This window comes from Ambystoma mexicanum, chromosome 14, assembly GCF_040938575.1.
Source record: "Ambystoma mexicanum isolate Mex_15411 chromosome 14, UKY_AmexF1_1, whole genome shotgun sequence".
Classification (NCBI taxonomy): domain Eukaryota; kingdom Metazoa; phylum Chordata; class Amphibia; order Caudata; family Ambystomatidae; genus Ambystoma; species Ambystoma mexicanum.
In genome coordinates this window covers 475987285-476002846 of record NC_090940.1, presented here as the reverse complement: position 1 = coordinate 476002846, position 15562 = coordinate 475987285, and the positions used below count along the sequence as shown (strand labels likewise).

General features: G+C 44.3%; 1 protein-coding gene across 6 annotated transcripts in view; it reads left to right on the top strand.

The window, feature by feature from the left end:
• Positions 1–15562, top strand: part of ATG2B (autophagy related 2B) — a 5509925-nt gene that overhangs the window by 920727 nt on the left and 4573636 nt on the right. For all 6 annotated transcript variants that reach the window (XM_069637692.1, XM_069637689.1, XM_069637687.1 and 3 more), the window contains one exon: positions 11905–12084. In XM_069637692.1, the coding sequence (XP_069493793.1) occupies positions 11905–12084 (180 nt within the window). The remainder of the gene's footprint in view (positions 1–11904; positions 12085–15562) is intronic.

The window sequence follows — 15562 nt, the reverse complement described above, 5'->3', positions numbered from 1 at the left end:
AGACCCTTATACTTCCAGTGCGACTTGTGGGCCTCATCTGGGCGCTGTCCTTCGCATTCTTTATTTGCAACACGCATTCTTTATTTGCAACATCACGTAGTATAGGCATCTGTGAGAACTTGAAGTTTAGAATCCGTCTATGTAGTGCGCCTCAATGTGCAAATGCGAACTGGCTTCTCTCCCAAATGCCACGGCCCGCTTGGCTGGCGCGTTCTAAGTGCCCCAATTTTGTCCCCGTTGTCTGCAAGCTTTGCAGCCTAAATTGAGACATTTAATTTTTGGCGGAAGGTCAGGGAAAGTATAAAGTACCACAGGAGTTGAGTTAAAAGTGAGATTTATTGTTTGTTTGTTTGTTTGTATAATTATTTGCAATACGCAAGCCTCCCCTCCGTTAACAGTGCGCAGCATTTACATTTACATGAGATGAGACATGAGAAAAATATATACATACACATATGTGAGGTGAATAGAGAGAATTCAAAGATGACACCCAGCTTGTTCGCCACCCATGATGGTGAAGCTAGGGGTTAGGTTTACAGGTACACTGTACAATAACATTTATTTACAAAAAGACAATCGTATTGCAATTATTTAAACCGGGATTTGTACTTCACAATCAGCTGTGCTTCGGGTGGGCATGGCACAGTCGCAATGTTCGGTGGCAATGGATCACTGCTCTGCACAGAAATGTCCAAAATTCCATATCTGTGCTTCTCTAACACAGCAACAATAAGGCCTTTCACAAAGTCGAACTGCATTTCATCATAGACTGGTTTGATCACCCATTGCTTACTTCGTTTTGAAAACACCTTAGTGTAGCGAGGCATCCTTACTTTACCCCTAGTCCTAGATTGTTCACGTCCGACATTGCTGTTATGGGCCAAGACCGCTAGTAGAGTGCGATGTTTCATGCCCCGAAAGCTAAAATGCAAGCGCTTTGGCCTGTACTTTAGGCACATATTGTGGAACACCTCCAAATCTCCTGTGTGACAGAATTCTGTCAGTCCTCTCAAATCTCTTGATAGAGTTTTGTCGAAAACAATCTTCTCAATGGCTTTGTGTGTCGGTGAAGATGGAATCAACCACTTCTTCTTCCGTGCCTCCTCTGGGGACAAAGGGCCATGTTCACATTGGTGGAAATGTTGATTTGCTGTCCAGCGGTGAACGTTGGTACAGTGGTGCATCAGTGACCGCCATTTTTCAAGTAGTATTTCCACTGACCCCTCACAAGTTTTTGAGCTCCACCAAAGATGGTTGGTGATAGAATGTGACCACTGCAAAATACTTTCAAAACCTTTTTTTTTCCCTGCAGCCGAGATTTTCTTATTGATTGATTTAGCAAGATGCCATATGTCAAATTGATGTTTAATATGTGGGAACTGCTCTCTCATTGTCTTGGCAATTGAAACGTGTCTATCCGTGGCTATGAGGTCGATGTGCATTCCCCTTGATTGTAGATATTCCACTGATTTTATAAATCCTAGTTTCTCCATGGCCACTGACGATGTACATTGTGTTACCTGCACGACCACCGAACTCACAATTTTCTTACTATCCATGTCCTGAAAGTGGTAGGTGCAGTACTTGGCAGAAAATCCAGGGCTGTCGCACTGTCCATCGCCGGGTAGCCTGAATCGTTTGCCTTCGAATGTACTTGCTAGAGACAATTGTTCAATTTTCCAAGCATCACTAATGGCCGGAAACAGATAATCACGTTGGTATATGTAGTACAGCGCTTTAGAAATGAAATGGAGTCCCACAAACTGAAAGAAAGCCTCTAACTTTCTAAAACTGGAGCCACTAAAAAGTGATGCAGCTGCACACAGTAGATTGCCTGCTGGCAGTTTCCTCAGCATCGGTTGTGCAGACCACGAGAACCTATGATTTAATCTACAGGCGGCATTTATTTTGACGTTACTGCCTTTTATTTGACGAGTCACATTAATCAATGGCTTCCCACATACTTTCCCTCTAATGGAATGCACACATTTCAGCATACTTATAATTTCCATCAAACAACTGTTGAATACAATGTATTTGCTCTCTTTCATTAGACTGTCATCCTGCGTCAACGTTGTTTCGGCCTGTGACGCTGTGGAGATTTCAACACATTGGAAAGTAATATCGCTGATATCAAGTTCTGATGCGTCTATGGATGCTGCTGGTTCATTCTCTGTCATTTCGACATCTATTACTTCAACATTGATGGGAGAACACAATAATGTCGACAGGTTTTTTGGTGGCAAATTTTTGGCGGGTGTAGATTGTGTGAATTGATCTCTAACTACTTCAGAGCTATCTTCAATACATTCAATAACATCTTCTTGTGGTGGTGCGGTCGCACTGTAGCTATGGTCCAATGCAACTTTGCTGTAGTCTCCAAACACAGTTAATTCATGTTCTGGCCATTGGACATGAGCATCTCGAGCCTGAACACGCCTCGCCTCAATTAATAGTTCCTCCATAGTGTACACGGTCTGGCAAGCCACATCTCTCATTCGCTTCACTGTCTGTGTGTGTATAGTTCTGACACCCACGGGTGACTGGAGGAGAGATTGGAAAAGGGATGTTCAGTTTAAACACAAGATGGAGTGTAGTAGAATTGACTGGAAAAAAACATAAAATAGTCCCCAGCACAAACATTTTTTTAAAGTTATGAACTGTTTGTAACTAACCTTTTTTTATTTTTTTTCTTTGCAACTTTTTTGACTCGACCTTCAACATCTGCACGCTGTAGCTCCGATTAGTTTCCGCATGTCCTCCCTTCCTCTTGCGCTGCAACGACTATATTTTCTGTATCCGCATAGACAGCACGGAATGAGGCTCCATCGTCTCCCTGAAACATAGTACTTTCATTACTATGTATCAAAATATTGTTAGCATAAAACACACGTGAGGACGAACACACAGGTACATCTCAATAGCCAAACACGATTTAAACATTGTGTGCAACAATCAAACAACAGGTATTCGACCAGTGATGATCTATTTCGATGGAACTGTCAGTATCCATACCTCTGGCTCTGCATGGACTGCCATGAATGGTTGTATTGGAGAGGAGGCATCCGCATCTCCCTGAAACACAGTACTTGCATTAGTATGCTTTTCAATATTGGAAACACAACACACACTTGGGGTCGACGGCACACGTACATATAAAGGGATAACCACAAATGATGCATTGTCCAAAAGAATCAAGGAAAATCCAAATATGATCACATTTCATCGACTTATTTCAACGATTCCTTTACATCTGCATCATCTAAATGAGATGTTGCGATTGTGGTGGAAGCTCCGTCGTCTCCCTGAAACACAGTACTTGGATTAGTATGGTTTTCAATATTGGAAACATAACACACACTTGGGTCGAACGCACAGGTACATATAAAGAGATAACCGCAAATGATGCATTGTCCAAAAGAATCAAGGAAAATCTAAATATGATCACATTTCATCGACTTATTTCTCCGATTTATTTACATCTGCATCATCTAAATTGGATGTTGTGATTGTAGTGGAAGCTTTGTCGTCTCCCTGAAACACAGCACTTGCGTTAATAGGGAAGAAAGTATAGCAAATGGAATCACGTTGTATGATCACGCATGATGGAGCTGTCATTATCCATACCTCGTGCTGCTGAAGAATATCTATGGATGTTGCAAATGTAGTGCGCACTTCCGAAAGCTGTTGCGCTGATTCGTATACGCATGGTCCCGCTTCCACTTCCCCTGGAATTACTTGAATGTCAGGCTCTGCATCAAGTGCAGGGGTTGACGCTCCATCAACTGCCTGAAACATAGTACTTGCATTAGTGAGGAGTACAATAGTGAAAACATAACACACACCTGGGGTCTACAGCACAGGTACATATCAACGGCTAACCACGAATTAAACATTGTGTAGAACAATCAAACGACAAGAATTCCAGCTCTGATGATGACGCTCGATGGAGCTGTCAGTATCCATACCTCCTGCTGGTGAAGAACATCTACAAATGTTGTAGATGTGGCGGACGCTTCAGCATCTCCCTGAAAGACAGTACTTGCATTAGTATGGATAACACTAATTATAACTGAAAACAAACACCAGTGGACGATAACTAAGGTGTATATCAATTGGAAAGCACTAACCAAACATTTGGTAAAATGATTACACGATAAAATAAAAATATTACTTGACATGCATAAAACAAGTCTGTAGCGGATTAGCCTAGTAAGATTACCTGATACGCGCTAGAAGTGGTTGATAACTGCGACCACGTCAAGGATGTAGAATGTTCTTGCTTCAGATTCAAGGGATAGTAAAGAAGTTGTAAAGGTAAATTAATGATTGATAATGAAATGCCAATATTAAAAATAGCCAGGTAAGGCGACAGAATACTTGAAAAATGCTCAATACAGCTGTAGCGCTCCGTATGTTACACGATCTGTCTGGGGGATCACTTGGGCTAGATGCCGCTAAAGTAATTCAGACTTCCTTCCTGAGAGCACAGCGTGCAGGGAAAAGAACACCTGTCAGGCCAAGGGCTCAGGCAAAAAGGCGGAACGCACAGCGGAGCTAGAGGGAAGAAAACAAACAAAGCAAATATTACATACCGTTTGTTGACAATTCCAGTCCCTCTACCCCCTCCGAGACCCACAAGCTTACCTGTGTATTCCTTTTTTCCAGCGGAATACCTACTTGTGATAAGACACAAGACTGGGAGTGAGTGAAGGTCAGAGGAAGTGTTCTTTCTTGAAAGAAGGGGGATCAAAGACTTTCCCCCAATAATGGATAAGTAACGTCAACAGCAAAGCGTCCACAATCCAATGAATGAAAGCAAAATCCAATGTTCCGAAATCAAATGAGCGGGACAAAACATCAGAGCGTCCCACAATCCAAGGAGTGAAGCCAGGAGCCAAGTGTCCCAAGGTCCAAAGAGACAGAGCGATGCAGCGAAGCGTCCCAAAAACACCAACAAATGATGAGCACAGCAAAGCGTCCAACAAAAAAAACAACAAACAAAAAAGGTCAAGCAAAAATTCACCGGGTGTAAATAAACAGCGGCGTTCTTGCTAGCGCGGTAAACAACACTTCAGGGAGAAATTAGAAGTGGTGTAAGATTTCTCGAACGCCTGGATGTAGGGTGTTTCTTTCTTCGCTCGGGGAGCGGATGGCCAGGAGCGATTGAGGAATACGGGGTTGAAGGGATCCGGGAGCCAGACATGAGGAGCAGAACCCAAAGCAAGTCCGGTGGGTATTCCATGGTCGAGCAGGGGAGGAGATCAAACGGAGGTGTAAGACAGAATCAGGAAAACGGATAACAAGGTCCAAGGCAAAGGTAGGATTCGGCAACCAGGTAAGCAAGGAATAGGGAAAAGAACAACTTATCCCAGGAGCGTAGCTCGCGTAACGCAACGGTTTAGGAGCACCGGCTTACTGGGGGCGTGGCCAGATATAGGAAGTGAATACAAAGGAGGCGTGAAACGCACGCAAAAGAAAGTGAAAACGTTCCAAAGGATCCTTGCAGGCACGGTCCTCTTGGGAGATGTAGTTGTTTACCGGCGGTGGCGTCGGCGTTGCTGTAAACGCCAGGCCAAACGCCACGGGCTTCTCCCCTGGACATAAGAATGCCCTAGGAAACCGGGGGGCGTGACAACAGCACAGTTCCCCGTTCCCATATATATACATTGCATTTGTGGGTTATGAAATCGAAAAAGAATATATTGGTAAATGTCATTATTCAAAAAACTATACACTCATATCAATATCGAAATTATTACAAGGGATAGAACACCTACAATATCAATGAATCTGTTCGGATACCTACACACTACCACAAGGCCTAAAGCTAAATCCGGACACTTGACTCACCGGTGGCGGAATGTGAACGAATAGAGTGGGAATAGCATTTTCGAGCAATTTCCGTGTCATTCGCCGTTTATTCTTCTTTGTTACCCAAGATGTTGTGTACATGTCCAAGGAAAAGTGCCGGCTGCAGATGCGGTATCGATCACCCCTCTTGTCCTGTAAGACTTGTTGGACTCTACTTTCCAGCTCATCCAGTGGATATCCACAATGTCTGACCCATTCTCTTATTCGATCAACAGTTTTCGGGAATACATGCATTTTAGTGCCTTCAGATTTCGAATGGGTCTTCGAAGGGCAACCGCCAATCGAACAGGCAGCCATTGTTGATAAATCTGAAAAGTAAATATCAACATTATTATACAATCTTCAAGAATAAAGATTTGATACAAAAGTAAATGAATCATACAATGATCAATGCAAGGTTTGTTTTGGTCGCAGGAACTATACCAGTTCATTATGTGTGGCTTAGTATTTGCATAAGTTGCAGAAATGTATAAATGATGTGACTGAAAACTGAACACGTGACTCATCCCTTGGATGTTCTGTATTGCACGAGAAGGAAACATGGTTACATTATAGACTGGACTCCCGAAGGGTGCAATTCGATGACAATAGACACAGATGAAAATAAATAGATCTATTGATAGCATAGCAATGGAAACTCAAGTCAATAGCAATGAGACCAATGAACATAGCACTATTGTGCACTCTACTCGCAAATAGATAGAAATTTAAAAATCTGCGAAATATGACTAGGATACATGGCCATACCTTGACCAACAAACAGTTGGATTCAGCAAGCAGAGCAGTATGTTGCAGGAGAATAGGTGGGTGGCCACAGGTAGCACACTGATGGGTTTGCTCTAAGCGGTCACAGAAGTTCACGGATAGCACGACGACAAGCAGATTAGCGTAGATCTCAGTGGTTTCCAGGTAACACGTTCAGGAGTTGACTTGCAAAGCACAAAGATAATCTCATGAGACATATCAAGTGGTTTATAAAGTATTAGAAACAGGGGTGTGTTTGTGAATGAATGACGTATGTATGTCGTGGCGTGGTCTTAGGGGGGCAGCCTGCTTCAAGGGGAGGCCTGGCTGGAGACACAGGGTCTGAGGAGGCCATGTGACCGATGGCCCCTTGGCGTGGGATACCTTTTGAAGTGTACATGTAGTTTGGCACCTTGGCCTTTCGCGCCCCTGACAGCCCCCCATGCCAGCGCGCATCCACTGGCGCAAACTGCCTTTGATAGAGGGGGGTGGGATGGATGGGCCTGGGGCGTGCAGATAAGGCACAGGAAGACTGCTGAATGGAGACACACTTATGTGGATTGCAGGGGGGCGGCCTGCTTCAAGGGGAGGCCTGGCTGGAGACACGGGGTCTGAGGAGGCCATGTGACCGATGGCCCCTTGGCGTGGGATACCTTTTGAAGTGTACATGTAGTTTGGCACCTTGGCCTTTCGCGCCCCTGACAGCCCCCCATGCCAGCGCGCATCCACTGGCGCGAACCGCCTTTATATCAATATATAGTATATCGTCTTTAAATCAATGATAGTATATCGTTGCTTATCAATAACAAATGCCACATACCAGAGATTCTTGTGAGCACAGACCCACACTTCAACCGCTGTATTATAGTGGTCAAGACCCTAAGGCCTGTATAATCCAATGGTAATTGTAAGTATAGACATATGTGTGACTTTTATAGAGACATAACCCACTGAAAGACTTTGAACAAGTGTTATTTAGTGCATGCATTATCGAGAATATGTTATGTTAGCTTAGATAGATAGTGACCACCATGCTTCACAGCGACCAGACCTTCACCCATTCAGAGCACAGATGTCTGACGTCCATCCTTGAACGGAGACACACTTGATTCATTTAAAAAATCGAAACAACCGTTGTTAAAATATATGTGGTGTTTTATTTTGTATCTTATTTTGATGACACAAAAATACAAGACTTTAAACATTGTACAGTTCAGGTTGCAGCACAGCGAGAGAAAATCCCCTGAACTGACCGCTGTCACTCTGGAACGTTTCTCTAATGGTACGAACGGCACAGGCGGGTATCACTCTTCGAACGCGGTGTCCAAGCCTCCCGTGGAGCCACCATGTAAAGGAACGATAGGCCACTAGCCTGTACCACCTGTGAAAAGGAATGAAACAAACTGTTTTTAAATGACCAAGATAAGTTTAATAAATGTTTGTTGTCAATGACAATTCTTGTAACTAATGGCATTCTGCACGGACAAATGCTATCTAGACAATGCACACTACTGAATGACTTAAATGCGTTACAATGATATGTAGATGTAATTTCGGATATAGTAGAAGAACATGAAATAGGAGTGGCATGACAAGCAGAGTATACTTACTCGTTACTCGGATTACGAGGACAAACAGTTGCGTGAAGTTCGTGCATAAGCACCATCATTATTCTCAACACGGCCCTTGTGAGGCAGGCTGCCCTGAAGTCTGGCAGCTCGGTGATGCATTGCGTTCGTGGCTCGCCTTCCGAAATGTAGGCCAGGCATCCCGAGTTTTCTCGGCAGCAGCAGTTCTCATCCTCAGTTGGCATTAGCTCGCACCGATTGCATGTGCACCAGGTGGAGACGCCGTCCATTCGACTAGGCCCAGGCTCTTCATCTGTTGATTCGTCCTGCCAACTGCCGTCCGAATCCCCATCGTTTTCGCGTGCTTCCCTTTCCAGTAGTTCCTCCTCAGTATACTCGGGCTCGTACATGTAGGGCATTATTGTAGCCATTGTGTTAAACAAACTAAAATAATTTATAGCGGTGGTACTGGTATCTGTTCACAGGGGCTACAAGCGGCGAAGGTAGCTGACCAGAGCACTGAAACGAGTCACAGAATACTCAAAGTAACACAGAGAGGGGAATGGAATCGAAAATCTGCTTCTGTGTGTTGTGAAACAGTCTGTTTATACTTATTGAAGAAAGAGGCGTCCTGCCATTTCCATGGCGACACGTCATTAGCTGAAGCGCAGCGAATGTTGACACAAGGCGTGCTTTGGCGTTGTGAAATGGGCGGTACAAGTCTGCTGATGACAGGCTCAGGGGCGGGGGAATTGATTTAGTGCCGCAAAAGCAGGTCAGCCAGGGCGATGGGGGGAAAAGATAGGATTAACAGAAAATGGCGGCTCCCTGGTGCTTGTTTTCGCGTGCGTTTAATGGATGAAAACTCTGGTAAGGTCCATAGGAAAGTTTTCTAAAATCGAGCCACTTAGGCTTAAAAAAACATGGCCGACCCGTAGGGACATATAAAAATTTTTACTAGACCATGCCTTTAAGCTTCCCAAAAGAAATCAAGGTTCATTCACATTTCTCCATGATTACTCCAAGTTCTCCATTGCCAGAATCTAATGGATAGAGGAATGCAGAAGAGAAGCTTGAGAAGAAATGGACTGCAGACAGGTTGGATGATATTGTCCAGCTGGAGATTGGGGGAAAGACGGCAGGGTATTCTTGCAGATCAGTCACCACAAAATAGCCCCAAGGTATGAATTATTGTATGAACATAGACAAAGGACTAGCCTGCTTAGAGATTGGACCTGACCTTCAAAAACCTATACAAGTATAATAACCGGGACAAGTATTAGAGAATTTCTAAGCAATAATTGTCAATAGAACTTTCCCACAGTCCTGTTCCAGTAACCGCGGGCAAATCGTTTGCATGAGAAAGGTGCAAACTACCAAAAGTTTGCACCTTTCTCATGCGAAAACACACTAATTCTCACACACACAACACACCCATAACACCCCCTCACCCACACCTTCAGCACACCCCCACACACACACCCAACATAAACAAACCCCACTTACCTTTATCTTCACGCTGGGTTCCTGCAGCGCCAGTTCCCTTTCACTTCCGTGATCGGGAACTGCCGTTGCAGGGTCCTTTTTTCTTTTTTTTTAACAGAAGGCTGTGGCAGTGAGCGGGGCGATGCAGGGACACCCCCGCAGCCCCCATTTTATTTTTTTACAATGCTACCACCAAAGGTTCGAACTTTTGATGTTCGAACCTTTGGTGGTAGCATTTTTACAACTTTTGGTCATTGCAACCATTTTTTTTCGGTACAATCGTCCTAAACCATGAAGACAGCAGTAGAAATGCAATCAGTGTGCGGCACATCACGATGCATAGTACTATTGGTGCAGAGATTAGAGGATTACATATTAGGCAGGTAGGAAAGGATCAGGCAGCAATGTGAGCAGTCATAGTGTCCAAGGGCGGTAGGTGGACTAATGCGTTTCCTAATTGCTTACCAGGGCAATTGAAGTCAGATTTTGATTCGAGGACAAAGCATGCAGGGGACCAAGTACGCATGAAGTCTATTGGGAGTGATTCTGAGAGGCTACTGGGAGAGGTGCATCCTCTGGCTTGGCTCCAGAGAGGTTCAGACAGGGGCCTTTGTTTAGGGCCTTCATGCTGGGGGCTTACTCAACGCCTGACGGCTCCCGATAGGCCAAGAAGAAAGCCCTGTTAGCCAGTCAGAGGCTTGCTATGTAGTTATCATGACCAAACTCGACAACGATGTGTGCGGCCATCTTAGAACGGGAGACATGGTTGAATTTGATGCATGTAGATGAAATGCACCATGTGCTTTAAGGAGTTTTGCACGAAAAAAGCATGAAAACCCAGTAAAAGTCTGGCGGTCATCTGCAAGTAATGATGCAAGGTTATACACGTTTTTAGTGCGCTTTTCTGCAAGATTGCTAACCTGCTGATTGGGAGCTCCACAGCCTCAGTCGTCCAAAGATATTGCGCTCAAGGGGAAATCAAAGGCGGACCACCGACCGCCACCCACGCGGGGAGCAGGAGAAAACCAGTATTTTTGTTTATTTTTTCATTCAAGAGACTGTGTTTTGTGATGCATCGGCAAGTCTATTCGAAAAGGAGCACGTGGTTAGAAACAATTTTGAAAAGACCACTTTGTTCTCCTTTTTTCTTGCCCTAAAGAATTGCCATTCTGACATAACTTGACGCCCTCTGAAAGGAAGGGTATACCCTAGTACAGGAGGAAAGTGGATCCGTAAGGTGGTTGGCAGGTAGATGGAACTATGGGGAAGAATCCTTATCAAGTACTTTATTGAGCTTTGGCATCTTGTTTAATATGTTTGCTTGAATTCTTTGTTTTCTTGAGAAGCATTGTAATACAACTTTCATACAAACCCACTTTAATGCCATGTCTCTTTGTTATCCGCTCTGTACTTCATGATACCAGTTATCTATCAACATTTTATGCAAGCCCGTATGACGCAGAGATCCATGAATCTCAGGGATTCAATTGTGTCTGTATTGAGAACCTATTGAGCAAAAAGAAGTCTGCACTGGCAGATGGTGAGATTGCATTCTTATATAGCTGTGTGATCTTGGATAGAAAACTACATATGCTGAGCTTTTGTGTTTCCCATTAAATGCATTACTTTCCATTTTAAAAGCATTATTACTTAATCTTCTGGACCCAAATAATTATTTGTTTAGCCTGGATTTCATGGATCTTGTGCAAATTTACTGTGATGCGTCCAGTAGAAAGCCCTGTGTACCAGCATCATGTACCAAGTTTTCTGGGTTGGCTTTTGCCCTCGATGGGTCCAGACAAAAGCTGCAGTGTGAATACACAAGTGTAGTTGTGGTGAAAGGTTACATTTCCACTGCCAGAAAACCAACACAGATTGTGGTTGGGAGTGCCAAAAATCGAGAAACTTTCACAGGTGAATATCATATTCTTTATGTTGTATAGTATTTCACCTTTTTGCATTCACCTAAAAGAATTCACCTTTTTTCCCACAGATATAGGTAGAGTGCCAATCTCCAAAGTTGTTTTTAATTTCTGTAACCCCTGTACCTTTAAGTTATATAATTTTCATTTTGGTGAATAAATTCCAGAGAATCTCATTGAGATGGACTACCATATGTGATATTGAACACACGCTTTCTTTAATCCTCAATTAACAAATGTTTAAATGTAAATAGGTAAGGAACAGGCATATCCGTATTCAATTCAAGTGAAGTTTATTCTCCCCCCCCCAGGAAACTGAACCAAAGCTTTCTCCCAGCTGGAATCCAAAAATTATGTATGAACCTCACCCACAGTTTACAAGAACGACACCAGCAGTAGCACTATCTGACCCGGTGCAGATTGGTAGCATGATAGGAAAATTGAAGCTTCAACTGACACTAAAGCAAAATGAAGTCCTTCCTGGCCCTAAGGTAAATTTTTTCTGATATTCTTGGCATTACTTTCCAGTGTCTGATAAATCACTGCTTTCAAAAAAATGTGAAGCTACTATGATTGTTGATTTGTAAGTGATTTCAAACCTCTGTTTCATATTTGGTTGACCTGATCATCTTGTTTTTCAGATACGTGCACTATACTCAGCAATGAATGGGGATAAGTCCTAAATACAAGCAATTAAATAAGACAAAGTAGTTAAGGACCCTCAGAGATCTGACACCAACGTCTTTAGTATTGCATAAATGAATGTGTGGGTTTGCCAGTTTCTTCTTCAGAAATTAACAGTTTGTTCCTCAAGTCTCTGTCAAACCTGAAATTTTCATTTAAAGGGGGTCAGAGACTTAGGAGCCCTTTATTAGGTGACCATCTTTTTTGTACCGCCTTGAAGTTTCCCTTGATGTGATGCCAAGTGGACTTGTGAAGGGAGTATATTATGAAGCTCATGAGATACACAATATGTGTTACTTTCTAGAGTCGCATATTTTCACTTGTTTCAGACAATATCTAGGGTATGGAGTTCTCTTAAAAGATTGTTATAGTTGTGTGAGGAGGTCAAAGAGGCAATGGAGATAAGACAACCCTATTCTAACTTTCAGACCCAGCCCCCAAAAAGTTATATCAGCAGGATAGAACAAAACTACATGTCCCATAAACCACCACGGGAAATGGAGACCAGGTGGGGGAAAAGATAAAATGAACAAAGGGAAGCGGTATAGATACAGCCCTGTCATGCGGTACAGTGACAGGTACGCCCATAACAGTACAGGTTGGAATGGACAAACCGTGCATGGAGCAGGGTGGAGGAGTAAAGGAAAACTGGCTGCAGGTGTGGGAAGTGGGCAGGAAAGGCGGGTGGAAGCTGAGGGGAAGAGAGGAGCAAAGCATGAGTTAAAAGAAGCACCGGGAAACTCATCAGGGGTCTCTCATTACAGCAGCAGCACTGGCCGGAGACCACAGAGAAGTGGGATGAATCCCCAGGTGATGTACATTGGGCGTACTAGGAGGCTGTAGGCGTGGCATCGCAGAGATCCTTCTCAAGAGGCAGACTCTGCGCCAGGAGAGGCTCGAGGAGCGGCAGCGCCGGGGAACACTACCGAAGCGGATTCACTGACAAGGAAAACCTGGCCGTAAACCATTTTCAAAGGACAGTGTTTCCGTGGGTTTACCATCTCTTTGTTTTGTTTTTTATAAACCCAATTTGGACAGCTGGCGAAGGAATGGAAAGCTAGTGTCCGGGGAAAGGAATTCATGTGACCTGATTATTGTTCTTTCAAAGAGGAGCAAAGGTTAAGAGGACATTCATGCGAACTCTGAATTGGTTCACCTTTTTCCCCGAGCAAGCCTGCTGAGCCACATTTAAGCAAGTTTTGTTGTTTATAATGAGGGGCTGGTGGAAAGGTTAACACAGCAATAAATCCTACCCTGTGAACCCTGCATTCCGACTACAGTCTACTACTTTACAAGTTGTTTTTTTATAATGTGGAGGAGTGGTTCAAAATAATATGAAATAAACCAATTTGTTGCAGTTATTCTATATTTTGAAGATCATACACAATCTACATTTTTCACTTCAAACCATCTTATCACCTTCAGTTCTATTTAGTCTTTTTCTTTTTGCTTTAGACAGGTGCCACCACTCCTCCACTTTCCACACTTTGTACATCTTCTTTTGCTCTTGCTATTTCAGGGCTGTTTGTTTGGCTTCATTCTCTAACCATGTTATCCTTTTCCCAGAATTGCCAGCATGAAGGTTCTGAGGTGGCTTTCCTTTTGCTTTCTTCAAAGGAAACAACTCTCTAGCTACAGCAGCGTTCAGTTTCTCTTGTGAATTCTTCTAGGAATGATCACAGTCTTTCTATCTCTCTTATGCAGCTGTTGTAATACTTCCATCCCAACTAAGGACACTTACTCTTGATGTGGGGAGGACTGAGGAAGGGAGCAACAAAGGTGGGTTGGAGCTGCATTTGCAAGCGGAAATGACACATTCCTATAGAGCAGTGGTATTCAAACTGTGGGTCGCGACCCCCTAGGGGTCCGCGGGTGCATCCCAGGGGGGCCCTGAGAGCTCAGCATGAAAAAAGATTTTTTTTTTTTTTATTTTTTTTTTAGATTGGAAGAAATGGTCAGGGGTGGCCCACATGGGCGGGCTGAAGCATGAAACTGTCTCAGGCAACAATGAAAAAGTGGCCCACAGTTGTAAATGGATATTCATTCCTTTAGTCACAGACTGGGCCTCATTACTACTATGGCGGACCAGTAACAACGGTGCTGGTAAGCTACCAGCACCGTTGCTACCGTTCCACCATAGTAAGAGTTGTGCTCGTGGGTGCTTGACAGCCCCCGCCAGGTCTGACCTCAGCTCGTCGGATGCACCAGCACCGTTATTAACGGTGCCGGTGCATCCGAGCTCCCCCTTCCCATTTGAGCCATATGGGGCTCAAATGGGAATGGGGATCTACCGGCACCTTCGAAAGGGCAATTATCATGTCCGCCTAACTCGGCATGACCTAGTAATTGCCCATTCGCGGGTGCCAGACCCGGATGCAACTCCAGTGGCAGCCGTGCCGGTTTTACCGGCACAGCTACCGCCAGAGTAGTTATGAAGCCCACTGTTTCAATAGTACCCAAAGGGGTGCTTTGTGTTAAAATGTAAGTAAATTGTGATATATTCAGCAACAATGGTCAACATTACTAACTGCATAGTGGCCCCTCACCCATTATGGAGGAGCTAAGGAGCCAGCCCAGTGAAACAGTGAGCACTCCCTCAGCTGCTTTATCCAGCTAATGGAGTGCTCCTGGGCTGGCTGAACTGTCAAAGGGAAACACTGTTTCCCTTTGACAGTTCAGTTTAGTTCCCCAGCCGCACATGCTCACTGAGCCATGCAAGTGCTGGGGCGTTTTGCTTCGCCAGCATTGCATAGCTCATTGGAAATGCTGGCTGGGGCACTGCATGTCTGTATGTCCGAGGGGGAGCTCCTGCGCCTCCTCGCACATACGGACAGAGCAGCTGGAGCAGCACCCACACACAGGCCAATGCAGAAGGTACGTTTATGTTCATTGTTTTTATTTAAACATGTGTATGGATGCGTTATGAGTGAGTGTATGGTGATGGATGCTCATGTGAATGATAGAGTGATTGCTGTATGAATGTGCAGCGCCTTGCATATACACATAATCATGTTCATTGTGTTAGGACCAGTGGGGCCCAGGGGACAGGGATGGTATCTTTTTACCGGACATCTATCATTCAAAACCCTCTGCCTTGTCCACAAGGCTTTCTGGGGCCTCGGTCCAAAATACCTTCAGCTATTCCTCCGCAAATACCTCCCCTCTCGAGCTCTTCACTCCTCTACCTCCAACTCCCTCAGGGTCAGTCGTTTATCAAAAAAACGAGCTGGGGGTAGATCTCCGTCTTCGGCTGGGGCCTCCCTCTGGAACAGCGCCCTGCCACTC